At 53.9% G+C, this 19,196-nt stretch overlaps 1 protein-coding gene across 1 annotated transcript in view; it reads left to right on the forward strand.

Annotated features, from left to right (window-relative positions):
- The window catches only part of TNFRSF11A (TNF receptor superfamily member 11a), a 52,086-nt gene extending 37,170 nt beyond the window's left edge, over positions 1-14,916 (forward strand). Inside the window, exons 8-10 of the mRNA XM_056106972.1 lie at positions 1,776-1,828; positions 3,654-4,336; positions 14,601-14,916. Coding sequence (XP_055962947.1) covers positions 1,776-1,828; positions 3,654-4,336; positions 14,601-14,916 — 1,052 coding nt within the window. The remainder of the gene's footprint in view (positions 1-1,775; positions 1,829-3,653; positions 4,337-14,600) is intronic.
- The last annotated feature ends 4,280 nt before the right edge of the window (positions 14,917-19,196 follow it).

Raw genomic sequence — 19,196 nt, forward strand, 5'->3', positions numbered from 1 at the left:
CTTACTCCTGGCTCCATGCTTGGGAGTAACTCTATGTGATGCCGGCAACCAGGTAGGCCTGGCCACATTCATGCTAGTGTCTTAGCCCCTGGACTGTCTCTACAGGCCCCGTGGGGTCTTTTCCTTGAGCTGAGAGCACCCAGCCATGCTTTTCAAGGAGTTTATTTGTTACTCATCTTCCTAGGGCCACACACACGCACACACACACACACACACACACACACACGTACGTGGCCTCCACCTGAGTCCCTTCCCCCGCCCCAGTAGCGAATTCTTTTATATAACACCTCTTCACTTCCTCAGACTGGAGCGCCCGGAGGGGATTGAGGCACCACTCAGAGACCCTCAGCTCATCCTGCTTCTGGGAAGGAAAGCTTTGGCTGCTCCTGCGACCCAGAGGGGAACGGCAGTACCTTGTTTTCCCTTCTGCCTTCCAGTCGGTGCATGCACAGGGCCCGGAGAGTCTGTCCCGAGAGGCCCTGGGCACACCCAGTGCCCTCAGGGAGCAGGGCTGGGGGCAAGGCTGGGCGGGAAGGGCGGGCGCCGCCCAGCGTGTGCCCGCTAGACTCTGCCCCGAGCAGTTGGAATCCACCGGGACTAGAGTGTGCCCGGCCTGGCAGCCTTCCCTCGCCGGCCTCTGGGTTTGCAGATCTGCCAGCAGACCAGTCGGACGCATTTCACACTCTCCAGTAAAGAGGTTTTCACAGCAGTCACGAGTGAGACTTGTAACTGGGCACATCGGACCTTCTGCTGTCATCCGTGGTTGCCTGGTGCTGGCTGTCCGCCTCCAGGGCAAGAGCCACCCAGTCCCCCTGCTGGGCGGCTAACTTCGGTTTTTTGTTTTGCGGCCACACCTGGCATGCTCGGTGCTCAGTCTTGCCTCTGTGCTCTGGACTAACTCATATTTCTGGCTTTTTAGGTTCAGCCCTTCTCTTTGGGTGAGGGTTTTCTGTTGAACAGATGTTCTTAATTATATGATACGTTTCCCCCTTTAGTGTTGTGTCATTTTTTTTCTGTTTTAAGTTAGTGTAAGTTAAGTGTACTCCCAAGATTTTAAGACTTTGTACTGGACGCTGTAGTGATAGTATAGGGGGTAGGGCATTTGCCTTGCACACAGCCGACTCAGTTCAATCCCTGGCATCCCATATCGGTCCCCCGAGCACCGCCAGAAGTAATTCCTGAGTGCAGAGCCAGGAGTAACCCCTGAGCATCACTGGGTGTGACCCAAAAAACAAACAAACAAAAAAAGACTTTGTACTATGCTATAGAATAGAATTTTTGTTTGTTTGGGGGCCACATCCAGCATTGTGCAGGGGTTACTCCTGGCCCTGCACTCAGGAATCACTCCTGGCGGGTTCGAGGGACCATCTGGGATGTCAGGGCTCGAACCCGGGTCAGCCATGTGCAAGGCAAATGCCCTGCTCGCTCCGACCCAAGTGAGTCCAGTTTTTAAAAGGCTCATACGTGTCTTTCAACACTTATTTTAAAAAGTTGTTCCCCCCCAAAAAAATTTTGATTTGGGGGTGATGATCTGTGGGGCACTCAGCGCCCAGCACTGGGCTCACAGCCGGCTGGGACTGAGGACAGACAGCGTGGAAGGGCTGCTTTGCACCTAGCAGGGCGCTTCCTGCTCCTAGCACCGCTGATGGCTCTGGAAGGTTTTCTCCGCGGATGCTCTCATCTCGCTGACACGCGCAGGGGGTGTTTAAAGAGAATCGCCTCTTCCCCACCCCTCACGGAACCGCCGGAGCCCTCACCCCTGCTCTCTCTTCCAGCGAACCTGTGGCACTGGCTCAACGAGGCCTGCAGTCGCTTGAGCGAGAACAAGGTAACAGAGCCATCTGGGAGGACAGCAGCCAGGAGGACGGGGAGGATGGGGACGGAGACCGGGAGGATGGGGACTGGGAGGACGGGGACTAGGAGGAGGGGGACACTCTGGCCCAGTGTTAGTTTCCTCAGAGCAGGACCAGGCCTGGCCTCCCACTTGCTGGCTCTAGAGCCTCGGGGGTTTGCTTGGGTCTTTGGACTTTGAAGGGTGTAGGAAAGTGGATGCCAGCCCCGCCCCCACCCCCAGGCCTGCACTCCTGAGCCCTTGGCTGGCTCACATGCACTCATTTCTGGACCGTTCTAGAGGAAGTGGTGGGCACTGTGTTCTTGAACCCTAATGTAGGTCACTCTGAGTTTCTTCCTTTGTTTGTTTTGGTTTTGGGGGTGGCGGGGGGTTTACCCAGCAGCTCCGGGCTGCTTCTTGGTTCTCTGCCCAGGGATCACTCCGGTGAGCTTGGAGGACCATATGGGGTGCAGGGGATTGAACCTGGCTCTGTCATGCTAGACCAGCACCTTCCCTGCTGGACTATTTCTCCGACCCAGTGTGACTTTCTTCAGAGCAGGACCCGGGTTGCAGAGAGCCAGAGGTGCTGACTTGTGTACAGCTGCAGTGCAAACCTGGCTTAACTCCTGGCCCCACACGAACATTTTTCTTTCTTGTTTGGGTTTTGGGCACAACTGGGCTCCGGCCAGTTGTGCCAGGGCTTCCTCCTGGTTCTGTGCTCAGGGGTCACCTGTGTAGAGTGGAGGGCTAGAACCAGGCCCACCATGAAAGGCAGGCACCCCTCTGGGGTCTCTCAGCCACATGAAGAACATCCCTTCATGTTACCATAGTCACTGAAATCAAGAAATTTATAGTGGTAGTATCCCATCCACATTTCGTAGTAAACTTTCCATCTTTGTCCCATGATGTCCTTTAGGTCTACTTTTTGGATCTATAAAATTTTTTTATTTTTAAATCATAAACTTGTTTCTGAATTCTCCACTTCTAGCCCCAAGACCTCAGACTTCATTCTAATCATCCTTATTTGAATCTTTGTTTTTTTTGGGGGGGGAAGGGCACAGCCAGTGATGCTCAGGGGTTACTCCTGGCTCTGCACTCAGAAATTACTTCTGGTGGTGCTCGGGGGACCACATGGGATGCTGGGGATCGAACCCGGATCGGCCACATGCAAGGCAAACGACCAAGGTGCTGTGTTGTCGCTCCAGCCCCTCTGCCTTACTTGACTCTCGGTTTCACCAAGACCCAAGGGGCCACATGAACCAGCCGCTCCTCTCGTCTGTCTCCTCATTTGCTCAGCTCCAGCATGCCTGAAAGTGGTTTCAGAATTGCTGAACGCCCCCGCCCGCCCCCCATCACCCCAGTAAAATTCACTATGCCGATCGGGTGTCCGCACTAAGTTCAAAATTCACTGGAGCCTAATATTTGATTTGGGTCACCCTCCGAGGTTCTCTGGGCTTACTCCTGGCTCTGTGCTCAGGGATCACTCTTGGCAGTGCTCAGAGAACCAGTGGACGTGCTGTAAATGGATGGGTCAGCCCTGCGCAAGGCAAGCTCCCTACTCTGTGTCATCGCCCCAGCCCCGGGGAGTCCAGGATTGGTTCAGTCACTTGTATTAGCTTTAGACCGCGAGACACCGTGTCGTGTCTCAGTCGTTTGGGTTTCGCTTCTTTGTTCACTGAAGCTGCAGGGGGGCTCATTTGATGGGAGTCACCCCCTCTGGTCCCATCTTTGAGAAGGGCGGTCTTCACGGGAGGACGCCACTGCCGGTATCCGGTGTCCCGAGTGTCCTGAGCCTTCGTCCCCCTCTCCCTCTGCCCTCCAGCAGCCGGCGGCTTCAGACAAGCCCGGGCGAGCGGCCCCCGCAGGACCACCAGGCCAGCTGGAGCTGTGTGAGGGCGTCTTGCTGCTGACGCTGAAGGAGAAGATTCTGCCCGGAGACGCGGCCTGTCCCAGCCGGGGTGGCGGCGTCCGTGGCGGTGCGTGCGTGGCCCCCTGCGGCCGGGGAGAGGAGGCTCCGCTGCTCACGCTGGTGAGCGAGACCGGGGCACCTGCGGCCTGGCAGGTGCCCATGGAAGACGAGTACCCGGACCGGGCCCCGCAGAGCCCAGAGCCCTGGTCGTCCCTGCCCCCCACGCAGCCCGGAAGCCAGGGCGCACCGCCCTTCTCCGAGCCCCTGGAGGTTGGGGAGAATGACAGCTTGAGCCAGTGCTTCACGGGGACGGAGGACCTGACGGGCTCGGACAGCTGCCTCTGCCCCGCGCCCCTGTGCAGGACGGACTGGGGTGGCGAGGGCTGGGGGGAGGCGGCCGGAGCCAGCCCTGTGGACAGCTGTGTGGGCTGCCGGCCCCTCCTGGGCTCCCCCCCGCTGGGCCCCCTGCCCCAGTGTGCCTACGGCATGGGCCTGCCACCCGCAGACGCAGACGCTGCCGATGGGGCCGACTCACGGCTTCCCAGCTCCGAGAGGGCAGGAGGCCCCTCCGCTGACCAGCCCCCAGCCTCTGGTAAGTGTCTCCCAGGCCTCTGCTTGGTAACCCCAAAGGGTTATTCTCGGGGCATGTGGTGCGTCGTCAGAAGTCACCCGGTGCCTTCGGGAAGCAGGATGCTGATACGAGAAGTCCAGGGGTGGCTCCTGCTCTGGGCGGGATTCAACCTTGCGTAGAGGTTGACGGATCGAGCTCACTGCCACTGCTTGGCGGAGACACATCCCATGGCCCTTGGCACTCCTGATGCCTCCGGCTCCGATCCCAGCCTGGAGCCTCTGCCGGGAGAAGGCCGGGTGGCCCTTGGGCGTGCTGCTCAGGTTTTCCGATTGTTGAGTGCAGTGGCCTTCCTGGGTTGAGGTTTGTAGAATGCAGCGGCCTCTCAAGCCTCCCAACTCCCCATACCAACCCCCAGAGAGCTCCCCTCCCTCTCCCCTCCCCCGCCAGAGAGTTCTTGGAAATTTCAGGAAGAGCAACAATGGTTTCGTTACTCTTTTTTTTTGGTGGGGGGAGGGGGTTCCACTCGGGATACTCAGGGGTTACTCATAGTGGCGGTGCTCAGGGGGACCAAATGGGATGCTGGAGAATCGAACCAAGGTCGACCGGGTGCAAGGCAAATGCTCTACCTGTTGTGCTATTGCTCCGGGCCCCGTTTCGTTACTCTTGAGAGACTGATGTTTTACTGCCAGGCATGCTGGTTCTGCAGCAGTCAGGACTCCCTCCCATGGCCCTCTGAGGCGAGGGGGCCCGTGGAGCTGCCTAGGAGACTCTTAGATAGAGCCCAGGAAGGCCACGCGGACCCTACAGGACCCTGCAGTCACCACGGCAGGAGGGCAAATTGCTACAAATCATAACGCTACAGTTTTTGTTTGTTTGGACAGGGGTGAAAACAGGGTTTTTGATGTCGCAACTTGGCCCTGGGACTGGGGATCTGCCTGGCGTCATTTGTTCTCTTCCATTCGTGGTGGACACTGACTCCACAAAAACAGATTAGATGGCAGGACCAGAGAAATAGTACAGGGTTCAGGCTCTTGCGTGGCATGGGGTCGACCCTGGTTGATTTCCCGGCCTGTGGCCCCCTGAGCATCACCAGGAATGATATCTGAGCATCTCCAGGTATGGCCCTCTCAAAAAAAACAAACAGCTATTCATTACTACAGGGACTCAAAAATGTTTTCCATCTCACAGAATACCCCACTGTTGGATGCTGCTTTTTTTTTTCTTTATTTGTATTTTTAAGCTCTACCTGGTAGCGGTCAGGAGTTACTCCTAGTTCATTGCTCAGGGGAGCATGTAGTACTGGGGATCAAACCCAGATCTCCTGCAGGCAAAGGTTGTGCGCCAGCCGGATGAGCTGTGTCTCAGGCCTCTGGGTCCTTTTCCTTTCCTGTCTATGTTTAGACTTAAGTAGTGTAAGTGCTTGACCTGGCCAGACCCGAGCCCTGAGCACTGAGATGCCCGCCCAGCTGCTCACGCTTGACTTGTCCGCTACCTCAATGGACTTGTCTCTGCTTCCTAAGCTTTGTGCTTCTGCCGAAGGACCATGCATTCGCTTGTGGCTCTCCTCGCCGCATCTCTCAGATGGGATGGAGACACGTTTGTGACGTTTGGAATATTCATCAGAGTATGGATGTGAAGGTCTCCAGATATTTACAGAGGTGTTAAAGAATATCCAAGCTTAGATCCAGTTGGCTTGCATTGTCCTTCACGTTCTTGGGCTGTCTTTTCTTCCTAGTGGTCCCAGGGACATGTGGAATGCTAGTTTGGGGGCCGTAGGGCCTGGGGTGGCCTGACTTGGCACTCCCGCTGGGGGGCAGACCAGTTTTTAATTGGTGACACCGGGAAGGTGACGTTTGCCAGTGTGGAAGCCATCTGTGGTTCTTGGAAAGCGTTGGCCTAATCGGAAGGTTCTCTTGCTCCCAAGTGTCATGCAGCCAAGGGCGGCTCTGTGCGCTCCTGGAGAGAGCTAAAACCTCCTCAGTCTGGCTTTCATTATCTTTGATTTCTCCAGCAGGACACATGTAGGCCTGGAGGGAAGGGGAGGATGTGTGTCATCAGTGAGGTGATATTAAGTCGCTAAGCGTTTATGCTGCCTTTTCCGTCTCCGTCTGGTGGGAAGCCGTGCAGCGCATTGGTAGAATCGGCCTACGGTTGCCGGCTCGCAGGCCAACTCCATTTTTGTCTGAGAAGCAGCCGCCAGATTGATTCTGGAGGCCATTCTTGCCATAATTACTTCTCCGTAAAGAGCTTTCTGGTTTCTGGCCCGAATAGGCTTTCTCATTATTGATACATATATATATATATATTTTCACAAAAATGGTTTTATGTCCTATAAAATGCATGAGAGAGGATGGAGGCGGCACGACAGCTCAGAGGCACCAGGCTGTATGAGCTGCGAAAATCCGCTGGGCTCTCAGGACGGGAAGAATGTCGCTTTTCCTGTTGTTATGGTTGGATTTGGGGGCCACACCTGGCGATGCACAGGAGTTACTCCTGGATCAGCATCAAGAATTTCTCCTGGCACCGCTTGGGGACCATATGGGATGCAGGGGATGGAACCCGGGTTGGCCGTGTGCAAGGCAAGTGCCCCATCACCCCCGTAACCATCACTCGGACCCTGAGGTAGCATTTTGAGTTGGCCTTTGGAGAGACTTTTTTTCAGGAGCTCCTCAAGGCAACTCAAGTTGCTGATTCTCAGCCAACAGTGCCCTGCGGGGCCCAAGGATGCAGCACTGCTCGGACCCTGGGATGCTGGGCACACCCAGGTTACCCTGTGTGGCTGGGGAACCTCCAGGGCCACACCCAGTGCTGGGGCCTCTCCAGAGCTGCCTCCAGTGGTGCTCAGTGGTGCATTGAGCAAGAGAAATGATGGGGTTGGAGAGGCAGGACGGAGGAAGGTGCGGGCCTGTGCACAGCCGACCCGGCTTGGATCCCCAGCGCCACCTGTGGTCCCCTGGGTGCTGCCAGGATGATCCCAGGGCACAGGAAGTGATGTCTGGATCGGTGACAGTGATTGGGGACCTCCCCAGCCAGGAAGAGGGGCGCCTTTGCACTTCACAACCTCCGGAAGAGAACCCAGGTCTTCCGAGTGACTCTCTGGGGCTCCTAGTCCAGTAGCCCGTGGAGGGGTCTGGGAGGGGGCCCAGGGGGTGGAGGAGCACTTGACTAGAAGCTATGAGACTTGGAGCTCCCTGCCGGGCAGAACCTGAGGACAGCCTGGAGACCCCGCAGTACCGCCAGGCTCAGCGATGGGGCTGCCCCTAGGTAAAAATAATGACACGCCGAGGCGATCTGGGCAATGCTCGTCACTCTCAGAAGCACAGGAGGAGGAGAGGTGTCAGCAGGGAGGGGGCGTGTGTGTGGTTCCAGCCCCGCGGTCCTGTGGCTAAGGGAAGGGGGTTCCTTTGGCGGCAGCCAAAAAAAGCTGGGGGTTGCAGTGTCCCTGGGCCGGGGAAAGTATCTCGGGCCAAAGAAAGAACCTGCTTCCTCCTCACTGTGCAGTAGCTGGCGGTCACCTGTCTGCGGCTGCTGAGTTGGGGGGTGGGGGTGAGGTGGGGGCGGGGACACCCAGGGCTCTCCCACGCTGGCCTCCTGTTTTTTGCCTTCCCTTCCACTGAGGATCCTGGAGCACAGAATCCTGGGGTTTGGGGGAAGATTTCAGGGGCTCTGCCCTCTGCAGGGAGCATCACACGACCCTTTGGGCATCCATGACCTCTAAGCCTTTGAGAGCCAAGTGGTCCAGGCCTGCCCCTGACAGCCCGCTGCCCGCCGGCCCGGACCCAGGCCAGCACCTGCAGTGGAAAGGTGTCCTGGGTGTCCTCTGTCCTGCCACCGCATCGACCCCGCTCCCCCTGCCAATGCCAGCTGCCCTTCCCCACCGCTGTCCCCCTGTCCCAGGCTGCAGGGTGGGTGTGGTCCTCAGAGGCCTCCTTCACCTGCAGCCCTTGCCCACGGCCACCGCTCAGCCACGGCCATCAGGAGCCATTCCATGGCCACACCGCCTCCTTCTCCTCTCCCTCCTCCTCCTTCCCCTCTTCCCCCTTGGCCCCCTCCCCCTTTCGTCCTACTCTTCCTCCTCCTCTCCCTCATCCTCCCCCTCCTCCCATACTCCTTCCCCTCCTCTTCCTCCCCCTGCACCCCTTCTCCTTCCCTCCTCCTCTTCTTCCTCCTTCTCCTCTTCCCTTCCCTTCCCTCTCCTCCTTCCCCTCCTCCTCCTTCACCCCTTCCTCCTCCTCTTCCTCCCCCTCCTCCTCCGCCTCCTCCCGCTCCTCCCCTCTGAGAGGCAGCTCCATCCCATAGGCTAAGCCGTCCAAGTTCCTGGGCTACTCAGGCCTCCCCCACCGGCCCTGGCCCTGGAGCAGCAGGAGACCAAGCAGCCTGCTTCTGTCCGACCTGGACATCCTGGGCAGAAGCAGAGGTGACAGCAGTGCCCGTGAGCCGCCCACCCGGCTGGCGCGCATAGGCCGAGCCCAGTCCCTGGGCATGCCAAGGGCCCTGGAGGACACGGAATTGGGGGACCCCATTTCCCTGCCTTGCTCCAGATTCTGCCCTGCCCGAAATGCCGGTTCCTCACCATCCACTTCCCTCCTCAGCAGGCAGCTGAAGGTCATCTCACCCCACTGTCACCTGTCTCTGCCCCCAGCAATAAACAGTGCCCCCTCCCCCCTTGCTTCTCTCTCTCCTGTGCGAAAGCCACCTGATAACGGGGAGGGGGGGCGGGAGGGTCATTGTCAGTTCAGTCTGGGTGGGCCACACCCCACAGTGCTGGGGGTTCTCAGAGTGAGCTTCAGGCAAAGCAAGCATCTCACCTTCTGGGTTCCTCGGCCCCTTTAGCTCAGTCTTGGAAGCACAGCGTTAGCTCACTGACGTCATAGATTCAAAATGCTTTTTTCTGTTCTTTGCAAGAGGCCGATGTTCACTGGTGCTAAAAGGCAAGGTATTATTTTAAGTATACGAGGAATCCGTTTTCTCTAGACCTGGTTCAGTCCAGCTCTGCTTGCCCGCCCTTTCCTGACGGGGCTCAGGCTGGGAAGGGCTTCGTCGGGGAGGCTTGGAAGCCACTTTCTTCCAGGTGCCTAGAGCAGAGCCTGCCTTTCCGTGAAAAGGAAGACCATATGAGAGGCAGACGGGTTAAATAGATACTTTATATTCCAGAAGAATCCAGTGGCGCCTGGGTAGTTTGAGTGCGTTTAGTATATTTTTAGTTCTGTTCCTTGGAAGAAAATCTACATGACAATCGGGTGGCAGTATTTGCTCTGGTTCTTGCGATTTAATATTCACACATCATGCATTTTAAACAACACAATTAGCTTTTGAGGCAAAAAAAAATGCACATCACCTTGCTTTAACAATGTGACTGTGTCAGGGATTGGTTTCTGACAGGGAAGCGTGTTCTCACGGCATGGGAACTGGGCCTCCACAGAGACTGCTAGGGAAGGCTTGGGCTTAGCAAAACAGAAACTGTACTAATCCGATGGGATGCTTCAGTGGTTCCCTACTTCTGTTGACTTAAACGGGTGGGGGTTTTGTTGAGTTTTGTTATTTCTGTGTTTTTTCGCTTTGCTTTGTTTGGGGACCACACCCGGCAGTGCTCAGGGATTACTCCTGGCTCTGCACTCAGGGGTCACTCCTGGCTGGCTCAGAGGACCATAAGGTGTTCCGGGATGGAACCCGGGTAGGCCGCAGCCAAGGCAGATGCCTTGCTGTGCCATCTGCAGGACTATCACTCTTGTGATAGTGTCACTTGCTGTCCTCTCTGGTGTATTATCATCATCTTTTAGGTTTTGGGGTGTTTATTATTATTATTATTATTTTGGGGGGATTACACTTGTAGCTCAGAGGCTGCGTCTGACTCTGTGCTCCGGTGACCGCATGCCATGCATACATTTGAACCATGGCAGCCACATGCCAACAAGCGTCTTAACTTTTGTGCTAATCTCTCTGGCCCTTAAATGGTATTTTTATACAACTCCCAAGTTACCTGAACCTTTTAAAATTAAATCACAATAGTTAAGTCGGATTAAATATCAATGTTAACCCAAATGAACCCCCTGCTCTTTCTTAGTGTTAGAGATCTCAGATTTTCAAATTGAATCTTGGGGCCTCTCCACTTAACCTCTCATTGTGTTCTAGACATTGCCTTCTGCTTGGAAAAGAGCGAGAAGGTTCCCCCGCCAGCAGGGCAGTGGGTCTGCCTCCCCTTAAACTCTCACAATTCACAGGACCACAGGGAGAGCCAACAAGTACCCCCCTCGCCATTGCTAAGCCTGGGGTAATGCTCCCCTCTGGTCCTAGGGGTGCTGCCATCATATTATGCCAGGCCTAAAGGCCTGGAAGGTTCCACCCTGCTAGGACAGTAGCATTGTGAACCGTGGTGGTCTGTGAATGCCATCTCCTACCAGGCACCTGGGGAAGGGAGTCTTCATCTCTGAGACTCGGATGCGGGAAGCCCTTTCTTCCAAGGGCCCCAACTCTACCTCTCGAAAGTGAAAATTAAAGTACATGACAGGGCTTGGTCCTAAGGGTGCACCTGCGGAGTTTGGGCCTAAAGCATGCGCCAAATCCACTCCAGCCCTTAAGGAAGATGGGTCCCCTAAGGGCAGAGCATTCTGGCACGCCCCTGGCTCTGTGTAGGAGTCAGTTGGGGGCATGAAACCACTGCAGAAACCACAGCAGCCACGCTAAACAAGGCCGTGCATGCCGTTAGCGAAACTTCCAGATTTACCCTCCAAGCCCGTCTCTGGCAGGTTGGTCTGCAGTAGTATTTAAAACCCTTCTGTTGGGGCTGGAGTGATAGCACAATGGGGAGGGTGTTTGCCTTAGATGCAGCCAATGCGGGTTCGATTCCCAGCATCCCATATGGTTGCCTGAGCACTGCCAGGAGTAATTCCTGAGTGCATGAGCCAGAAGTAACCCCTGTGCATCGCCGGGTGTGACCCAAAAAATAAATTAAAAAAAAAAACCCTTCTGTTCTGAAAGGGAGGAAGCACTTTTTTTGTTGTTGTTGCATTGGGCCACATAGAGTTGTGCTCAGGGCTTACACCTGGCTCAGTGATTGGGCATCACTCCTGGCAGTGCTCGGGAGACCATCTGGGGTGCTGAGGACCAAACCTGGGTCAGTGGCATGCTTGACCAGAGCCCCAACCCTTGACACTGTCTCCCTGGAAAGCACATTGTAAGGAATCACTTGCTCTGACACAAGGCCAGATCAGGATAGAGGCATGGTACTGGCTGGGGTCTTCCCCACTCCCAGACCCTCAGCTTGGAAGACAGGTGCCTAGTGGGAAATGCAAGCGTGGAGGTCGTGTGTGGAATGATCCAGGTGACTGTCCTGGCCAGAGACAGAGTCTGGGGTCATTCTTTGGGGAAACACAAGTTGGCTAGAGTTCAGGAGGAAAGTGCCCTTCTGTCTTTAAGACACACCAAGATCCTTCAGATGGGGAGAAAGGGCACGCCCCCACTATGGTCAGGGAGAACCCCCCTTCCCCCAGCCTTGGGAGTTTCCTCAGGAGTCACGTTCTGGGAGGAGAGACGGCATTCGCACACCTCGAACTTACCATCGCTGTTGCCAAGGCAGCTTCTCAGGGAGAGAAGGGCGAGTTTGGGCCATACCTGCAGTGCTCAGGGATCACTCCTGGGGGAGCTCAGGGGGCCCTGTGTGGGGCCGAGGATTGAACACATGGTTGGCCGTGTGAAAGGCAAACACCTTACTCCTGTTTATCCCTCTCCCAAGCATTTTATTTATTTTTTTATTTTGAAGTTGTTCACAATAATTTATTCCATTCAATATTCCAACACCAACCCACCACCACTACACCTTCCCACCACCATTATTTCCGATTTTCCCAACCACTACCCAAGCCTGCCCCAGTAGCAGGCCCTAAATAATTTATTGTGTATTGCTTGTTTTGAACATTGTGCTAAAAATGATCAAAAATATATATTTCCTTAGAAGAAAAAATATTTCGTTAGAAGAAAGTGTGTGAAGATTGTTGTATCTCACCCTGGACCATTAAGCTCTTGTTGTCACTAACATGTTGTTACAGTTTGAGCCTTGTGTGCATATATATATATATATATGTATATATATATATATATATATATATATACACACACATCCCCCCTTTGGTCGAGATCGGCTGCCTCCTACTTTCTACCCAGTCCGGTATGGTGTGCTACTCCTGGTATGTCAGTGGTATACACAGTATGAGATGTTGCTCCAGGAATTCTAAAATTTTGAATAGGGTGATACAGCTGGAATTAAATTTTTATTTATTTATTTATTGCTGCACAGGGGTTCCTCCTGGCTCTGCACTCAGGAATTACTCCTGGCGGTGCTCAGGGGACCATATGGGATGCTGGGAATCGAACCCGGGTCGGCTGCGTGCGAGGCAAACGCCCTAGCCGCTGTGCTATCGCTCCAGCCCCTGGAATTAAATTTTTAACCGGATGCTGACTCTGTCTCCCAAACATTTAAATTCCTGACCCATGCTCCCTGATTCCCTGCCCTTTCTTGGGCTGCTCACACAGCCATGCTCATGCATCAGGATGTTGTGGATGCCGCTCGTTGTGTGGAGACCCCGGTAGGCCAGTACAACTGAAGAGACACTTTAAGAAATAGCTCCATCCTTGGCACACTCATGGTCCCCTGAGCACCTCCAGGGGTGACCCCCGAGCACAGAGTTAGGAGTAAGCTTTGAGCACTGCAAGGGTGTGACATCCCCTGTCCCTCTCCGCCCCCCCACAAAAAAAAGAGCTGGGCTCTAAACATACCCTTGGCTCCCACTTCACAGGAGTAACAGATCTTACTCTTAAACCCCTTTTACATTCACTAGTTGTAAATAAGGTGTGGGAATTAGGTCCAGGACAGCGCCAGTGCTGGGGGGCAATTCAAAGAGTTATGGCCACTTTGATCTCTGTTTAAGGGGGTTTCAGAGGAAAAGGCGGGGAGGGGAGGATAGCACTGACGGAGACGAGGGTTGGTTCACGGCTACAATCCATGGGGCTCATGCCTATGGCCGAGCTCGCCTTGGTTAATATGGAGAGAAGGAAATGGGGGGGGAAAGGTTCCTGGCGCGGTTGCTTGCTGCTTGTCCGGCTGGAAAACTGGAGCGTGCTGTGTTCAGTTGCTGCTGCTGTTGTTGGCGGGTGGCCTGGAGGGTCTCTCGGAGCTCAGCTTGAGGTGCTCAGGGCTACTCCCGGCTCTGTGCTCAGGAGTGACTCGTGGCTGGGATCTGAGGCCATAGACAGTCCGGGAATCAAACCAGGTTAATAGCTTGCGAGGCAAGGAAGACCTCTCTGTACGTATAAACACACACAAGGCTTAGAAGTGCAGGGTTTGGGGGCCACGTCCCATCCCCTAGCTCCTCCCACCATGCTCCAGAGGAGAGCATGTAACCTCTGCACTATCTTGGGGCCTCACCCAGCCGTGCTCAGGGATTACTCCTGGCTCCGTGCTCACGGTTCACTCCTGGAGGGGCTGGGGCAGGATTAAGCAGTTCTGGGCGTCCCCGCACGGGCCTTCCCCCCTGCACCATCTCCCCAGCCAGGCTGGAGGGCTTGGAGCTAGAAGCTGCCGTCACCAGATGGGGCTGTTCTCAGCCCCACCCTGACATCCCGCTCACACCTGTGGGCCGGCCTCGCCCACATCGGCTCCACCCTAGTCTCTTCTGAAACTTTTTTTCCAGGAATAAAAGGTAAAGGTAAAGGCCCTCCCGTTGATCGTCGATTTGCTCGAGCGGGCCCAGTAACGTCTCCATTGGAGACTTTGTTGTTACTGTGTCTGGCATATCGAATACTCTCGGTAGCTTGCCGGGCTCTCCGAGAGGGGCGGAGGAATCGAACTCGGGTCGGCCATGTTGGCCGCTTGTAAGGCGAATGCCCTACCCGCTGTGCTATTGCTCCAACCCTATTTCCAGGAATAGGGTTTTTAAAAACTCAAAAGAACTTGACAAATATCCACTGGATCCAGAGTCGCGTGTTGGGGAGGAGGGGATGCTGGGAGCAGGGGTCGTACCCATCCCCCCAGCCTTTTTCCTTCCTCCTGGACCAGACCGGAGGGCCATCTGGTTCCGTAACCTGGTTACTCACCTGGGATCTGGGGGTGCAATGGTCAGGGGGTTTTCTTCAGTCTAAGCAGAGGGGCGCCCCACCGGACACGGAGGTGGCCTTATGTGGCTGCCCTGGTCCCCTCTTGGGTGGGCGCGGGGCGGCAGGGACCGTCCGGGGACCCTCCCCTCCCGCGGCGCTGCCTCACCGGCCTGTGCTCTCTCCCCCGCCCCTGCAGGCAGCGTGACCGGGAACAGTAACTCCACGTTCATCTCCAGCGGGCAGGTGATGAACTTCAAGGGCGACATCATCGTGGTCTACGTGAGCCAGAGCTCGCAGGAGGGCACGGCGGGCGCGGCGGGGGAGCCCCCCGGGCACCCAGTGCAGGAGGAGAACCCACCGTGCTGCGCCTCGTTCGCCGGCCTGGGCACGCGCTTCCCGGATCCGCAGCAGGAGAGCGGAGCCCACGGCTCGCCCGATGTGGCCGAACTGGACAAGGCCTCCCGGCCGGTGCAGGAGCAGGGCCCGGCCTCCGCGGGGCCGCCGGATGCGCCCTGATGCGCCCTGCCCGTCCCCTCTCGGGACGCCCCTGGACCTGCGTAACGACCCGTGGCCCGTGCACCGGGGCAGGGCGGGGAGCGCTGCCAGCCCTCAGCGGTACCCACGTGTCGGAACTTCTACCCACCGGTTCTGGGTGGAATCAGACTTCTCTTTTTTGGACTTTCGGGCCACACCTGGCGATGCTCAGGGTTACTCCCGGCTCTGCACTCAGGAATCACTGCCGGCAGGCTCAGGGGACCATCTGGGATGCCTGGTTCAAACCCGGGTGGGTTGCGTGCTGGGCAAGTGCCTACCTGCTGTACTGCCACTGCCGCCCCTTAGAGACCCCCCTCCCCTCTTTTAAAGCACACTTGTTACTGCACCCACTGATACCCGGTCGGTATCCCTTATCAGTAACCAGTCAATGACGGGCACTCCTTGCTGTCCTGCGGATCCACCTTTACCTTTGAATCCATCTCTCCCCTCCCTTCTCCCTTCAGGGGTAGCTCATCTCTCTGACACATCTTTCTTAATGACGACACGCCTCTGCATGTGTCTGTTACTTGTTTTTCACGTTAGGGATGTTTCTTTGATACTTCTCCACATGCCACACTTTTTTTCTCCTTTTTGGCTTTTGGGTCACACCCAGCAGTGCTCAGGGCTTACTCCTGGCTCTGCACTCAGGGATCACTCTTGAGGGTCTCAGGAGGAACATATGAGATGCCGGGGACTGAACCCAGGTCGGCTGCACACAAGGCAAGTGCCCTACCCACTGTCCCTTGCAAGGCAAGTGCCCAACCCACTGTCCCTTGCAAGGCAAGTGCCCTACCCACAGTCCGTTGCAAGGCAAGTGCCCAACCCACTGTCCCTTGCAAGACAAGTGCCCTACCCACTGTCCCTTGCAAGGCAAGTGCCCAACCCACTGTCCCTTGCAAGGCAAGTACCCTACCCACTTTTATGATAGTTCAAGGATTTTCTTGAATATTCTCTCCCAAGGGTGAAGTCTTTAGTCTTTAGTCTGTGCCTTTAGTAGAAAGTACCTGTGATTTGCTGATGGCTTAGAGGAAGGCGGGGAAGGGTGTGTCTATACCAAGCACTTTTGGAGAAGGGCTAGAAATGTGAAATCTGGGGTGAAGATTTGGGAACAGGTGGAGGGATAATGAAAATTTCCGTGTTCCTGAGTTTCTAAATGAAAACAAACACCCCCTCCCCTCCCCCCGCCCCGCCACACACACGAGGGGTATTTTCAGTTAGGTCCACTCCTCAGGTAGAACTGAGGTGCGGGATGTGACCCTCTCCCCTAATCCATCCTAATGTCCCCCCCTTCCAGCAGAAATCATCAGTGCCCCGGAATTAAATCTCTAAACTGCCAGGTTTCTGCCTGGTCTGATTCTTGCTGTCTTTCCGAAAGACTTGTAAAACAAATAGGACGCACAACCGCCCCGTGCCCAAAGTGGAAAGAAGGGCTGTCCCAGAGAGTCCTGTCCCAGAGAATCCGTCAGCATGCTAATGGCATACAAAGCATGACATGAAGGTGTTCACGCAGTGGCCCGGCTGCTGCATATCTGTGCTGCTAGGCTTCAGCACGTAGGCCTGGAAAACACTCCTGCTGTTTCCGGATGTGTCTAAATTATAAATGAATCTCACATCGTGTGAGCAGAAGGAAATTGATCTCAGAGCTGCCTTTCCCTCAGCGTCAGCCCTCGGTGAGGAAACCTCCAGTGTGAGTGAGATTGAAAAGGAGTGATCTGGAATGCCTCCTCTCTGGGGCCTCATGAGCCTTTGCTCTCAGATGCCAGAGGAAGGCAAAAAGGCCAAAGCACACTGACATTCGTTTTGTGGGTCGGGTAGGTGTTAAGACTGCTAATACTGGCTGCTGTCCAGAGCTGAACGGGCACCCTTGCCCTTCTGCAGGGAATAACCCTTGATCCTAGATTCCCCCTGGTTAGCAGCAGGATCTTTGGAAATGCTGGCCTGGAAGTAGCCAGTTAGGATTTTTTAATGGAGATACAAGGGTAGCTGTGCCATTTGTGGGACTCCTGAGTCAACATTAAAAAAAAAAAACCCAAACCCACGATTAGTGTTGGTGGGAATTAACTGTTGTGCCCTCTTAGTTAACGTTCACCCGAGAAGACATGTTATAAAAATGGGAGAAAGCGTTATACCTTTGTGGAGTGTGTTAAAGATTAGCTCACAAAGTCAAATGTTGAGCTCAAAACTCAGTTTTCTGCTATGACTGTCATCTCACTGAATTCCTGTCTTTCTCGACTTTCCTATTTTTCTGTAAAAGAGCACTAATGATCATTTTGACACTTTGCCTATTTCGATGTAAGAGGATGCTACGATGAATGTTAAAGTATCCCGAGCTCCTTAAGTAAAGGTGCTAAATAAACACATAATACTCTCAGAAAAAGGTAAAAAAGGTAATATTGTCTCCCACTGACCCCTACTAATTAATTTTTTATTGATTCAAAGGCAATTAAATGATAGGAAGCGTGTTGCATATAAATATTTGGGTCTGTGTTGTTATACCATGTGACAAATGTTAAACAAAAGAATAAAGAAAATTTGTTGAGGGGATATGTCAGATTATTAAACTTATCATAAACTCCCCCCCCCCCCCATCTTTTGTTTGAAACAGGGCCCTTTTTAAGAATCTGACATTTCCCTGCTGGGGCCACTGCATGATTAAGTGTTGGCTGTGCTGTGTCTCATTGGAGGAACCCATAAGGACAAAATTGGGATAGCAAATGTCCAACTTTGAGAACGCAGCTGTCATGGGTCTTCTAAGACCAGGTTGACCATGCAGTAAAAGAGTTGAAATGGAAATGGACTCTAGTTGCCCACTACTGAACTTAGCTATCTGGAGAAAGACTAATTAAGAGCAAGGAGCAGTTTGAATGTGACATACTGGGAACTTCATGTGGCAGGAAGGAAAGAGGGCTTGTGCAGCTTCCAAACCATTCCCAAGCTTAGTGACTTGGAACAACCACAGTAAACTTACCTCAGAAACTGTGGGTTGGCTCCCGAGATCTGAGTGGACCAGTAGGGCTTTGTTGGGGAGAAGGGGGCAACCCACCCCACCTGAACTCTCCTGAGGTTGGACAGATGAAACAACGCCAGACTCATTGGTAGAAGATGTCAAGATTTACTACCACACATAGAGAGAAATGGCATGCCTGAAAATGCCAAAGCAAAATAAGGACAGATCTGAGATACTTATCCTTTTCTGAGCATTCCAGGCCCTCAAGAAGAGAGGAAGATGTTCATGCCAAGGGGGGGGGTGCCCTTCTCTGTGAAAGTGGAAAGGTGAGTTTCTGACATGGAGTGGACATGTTCACTGATATCTTGAGGAAAATAACCAGAGATGTGGTGTTCACCTCTTAGGAGATTCAACAATCTAAGGTGAAGTCCTGTAGAGTTTTGAAAGTCTCTGATGGCATGTGACTCCACTTGAGTATCTGCTTTGTGGCACCCTTGAGTACATAGTGTTACTTAGGGAAAAAGGATGGGTATTCAAAGGTCTTCACATTACCCTGAGTCATCCTTTGGCATTCATGCCTTGTGCTTGGTCCCTGAGCATCCCTGAGACTGGAGATGATGAGGGCTGCTCCTCGGTGTGGCCCTTGAGGAGCTGGCCATGCTCCTTCCCAGGGTGCAAAGGTGGATACTGGGACCAGGTGGAAACAAATTTTGGTTACATCGAGTTACTGAGTTTGTGATTTATATACAGTAAAATTGACCTCTCTTGAAGTATGTGATTTTATAAGTTTTTACCAAAATATATGGTTGTATGGCCATCACCACAATCAAAAGAGAATTTTCAGCACCTGAAAAGTTCCTGTTTTGCTTTGCAGCCATTCCCTCACTAACTTGGTGGACAATTCTTAACTCCTTGCTCACTCCAATTCTTCCAACCTCACCACCTTCTATTGTCTCTATAGTTTTGCCTTTTCCATGATGTCTTGTAAATGAAACCTAGGGCACCATTTGGGCTGAATTCTGTACAGTCCATCCAGGAACTGATTGGGAACACTAGCATTGGGAACACTAGCAATCAGTGTATTTTTCATTGCTAAGTAGTATTCCATTGTGTGGATGAGCCTCAGTCATCTCTGTACCCACACATGGGATTCTTTCCTGTGTGAGGCAACTACAAATAAAACCAGTAGAAAAACTTGCATGGACATGTATTTTTATTTCTTTGTGGTAAATACCTAGCAGTGGAATTGTGGGGTCTTATGGAAAATACATGTAAGAAGCCAAAAATCACTCTCTAATGTAGCTGTACTATTTTC

Source organism: Sorex fumeus, unplaced genomic scaffold (genome assembly GCF_029834395.1).
Source record: "Sorex fumeus unplaced genomic scaffold, SorFum_2.1 ptg000151l, whole genome shotgun sequence".
NCBI classification, from domain to species: domain Eukaryota; kingdom Metazoa; phylum Chordata; class Mammalia; order Eulipotyphla; family Soricidae; genus Sorex; species Sorex fumeus.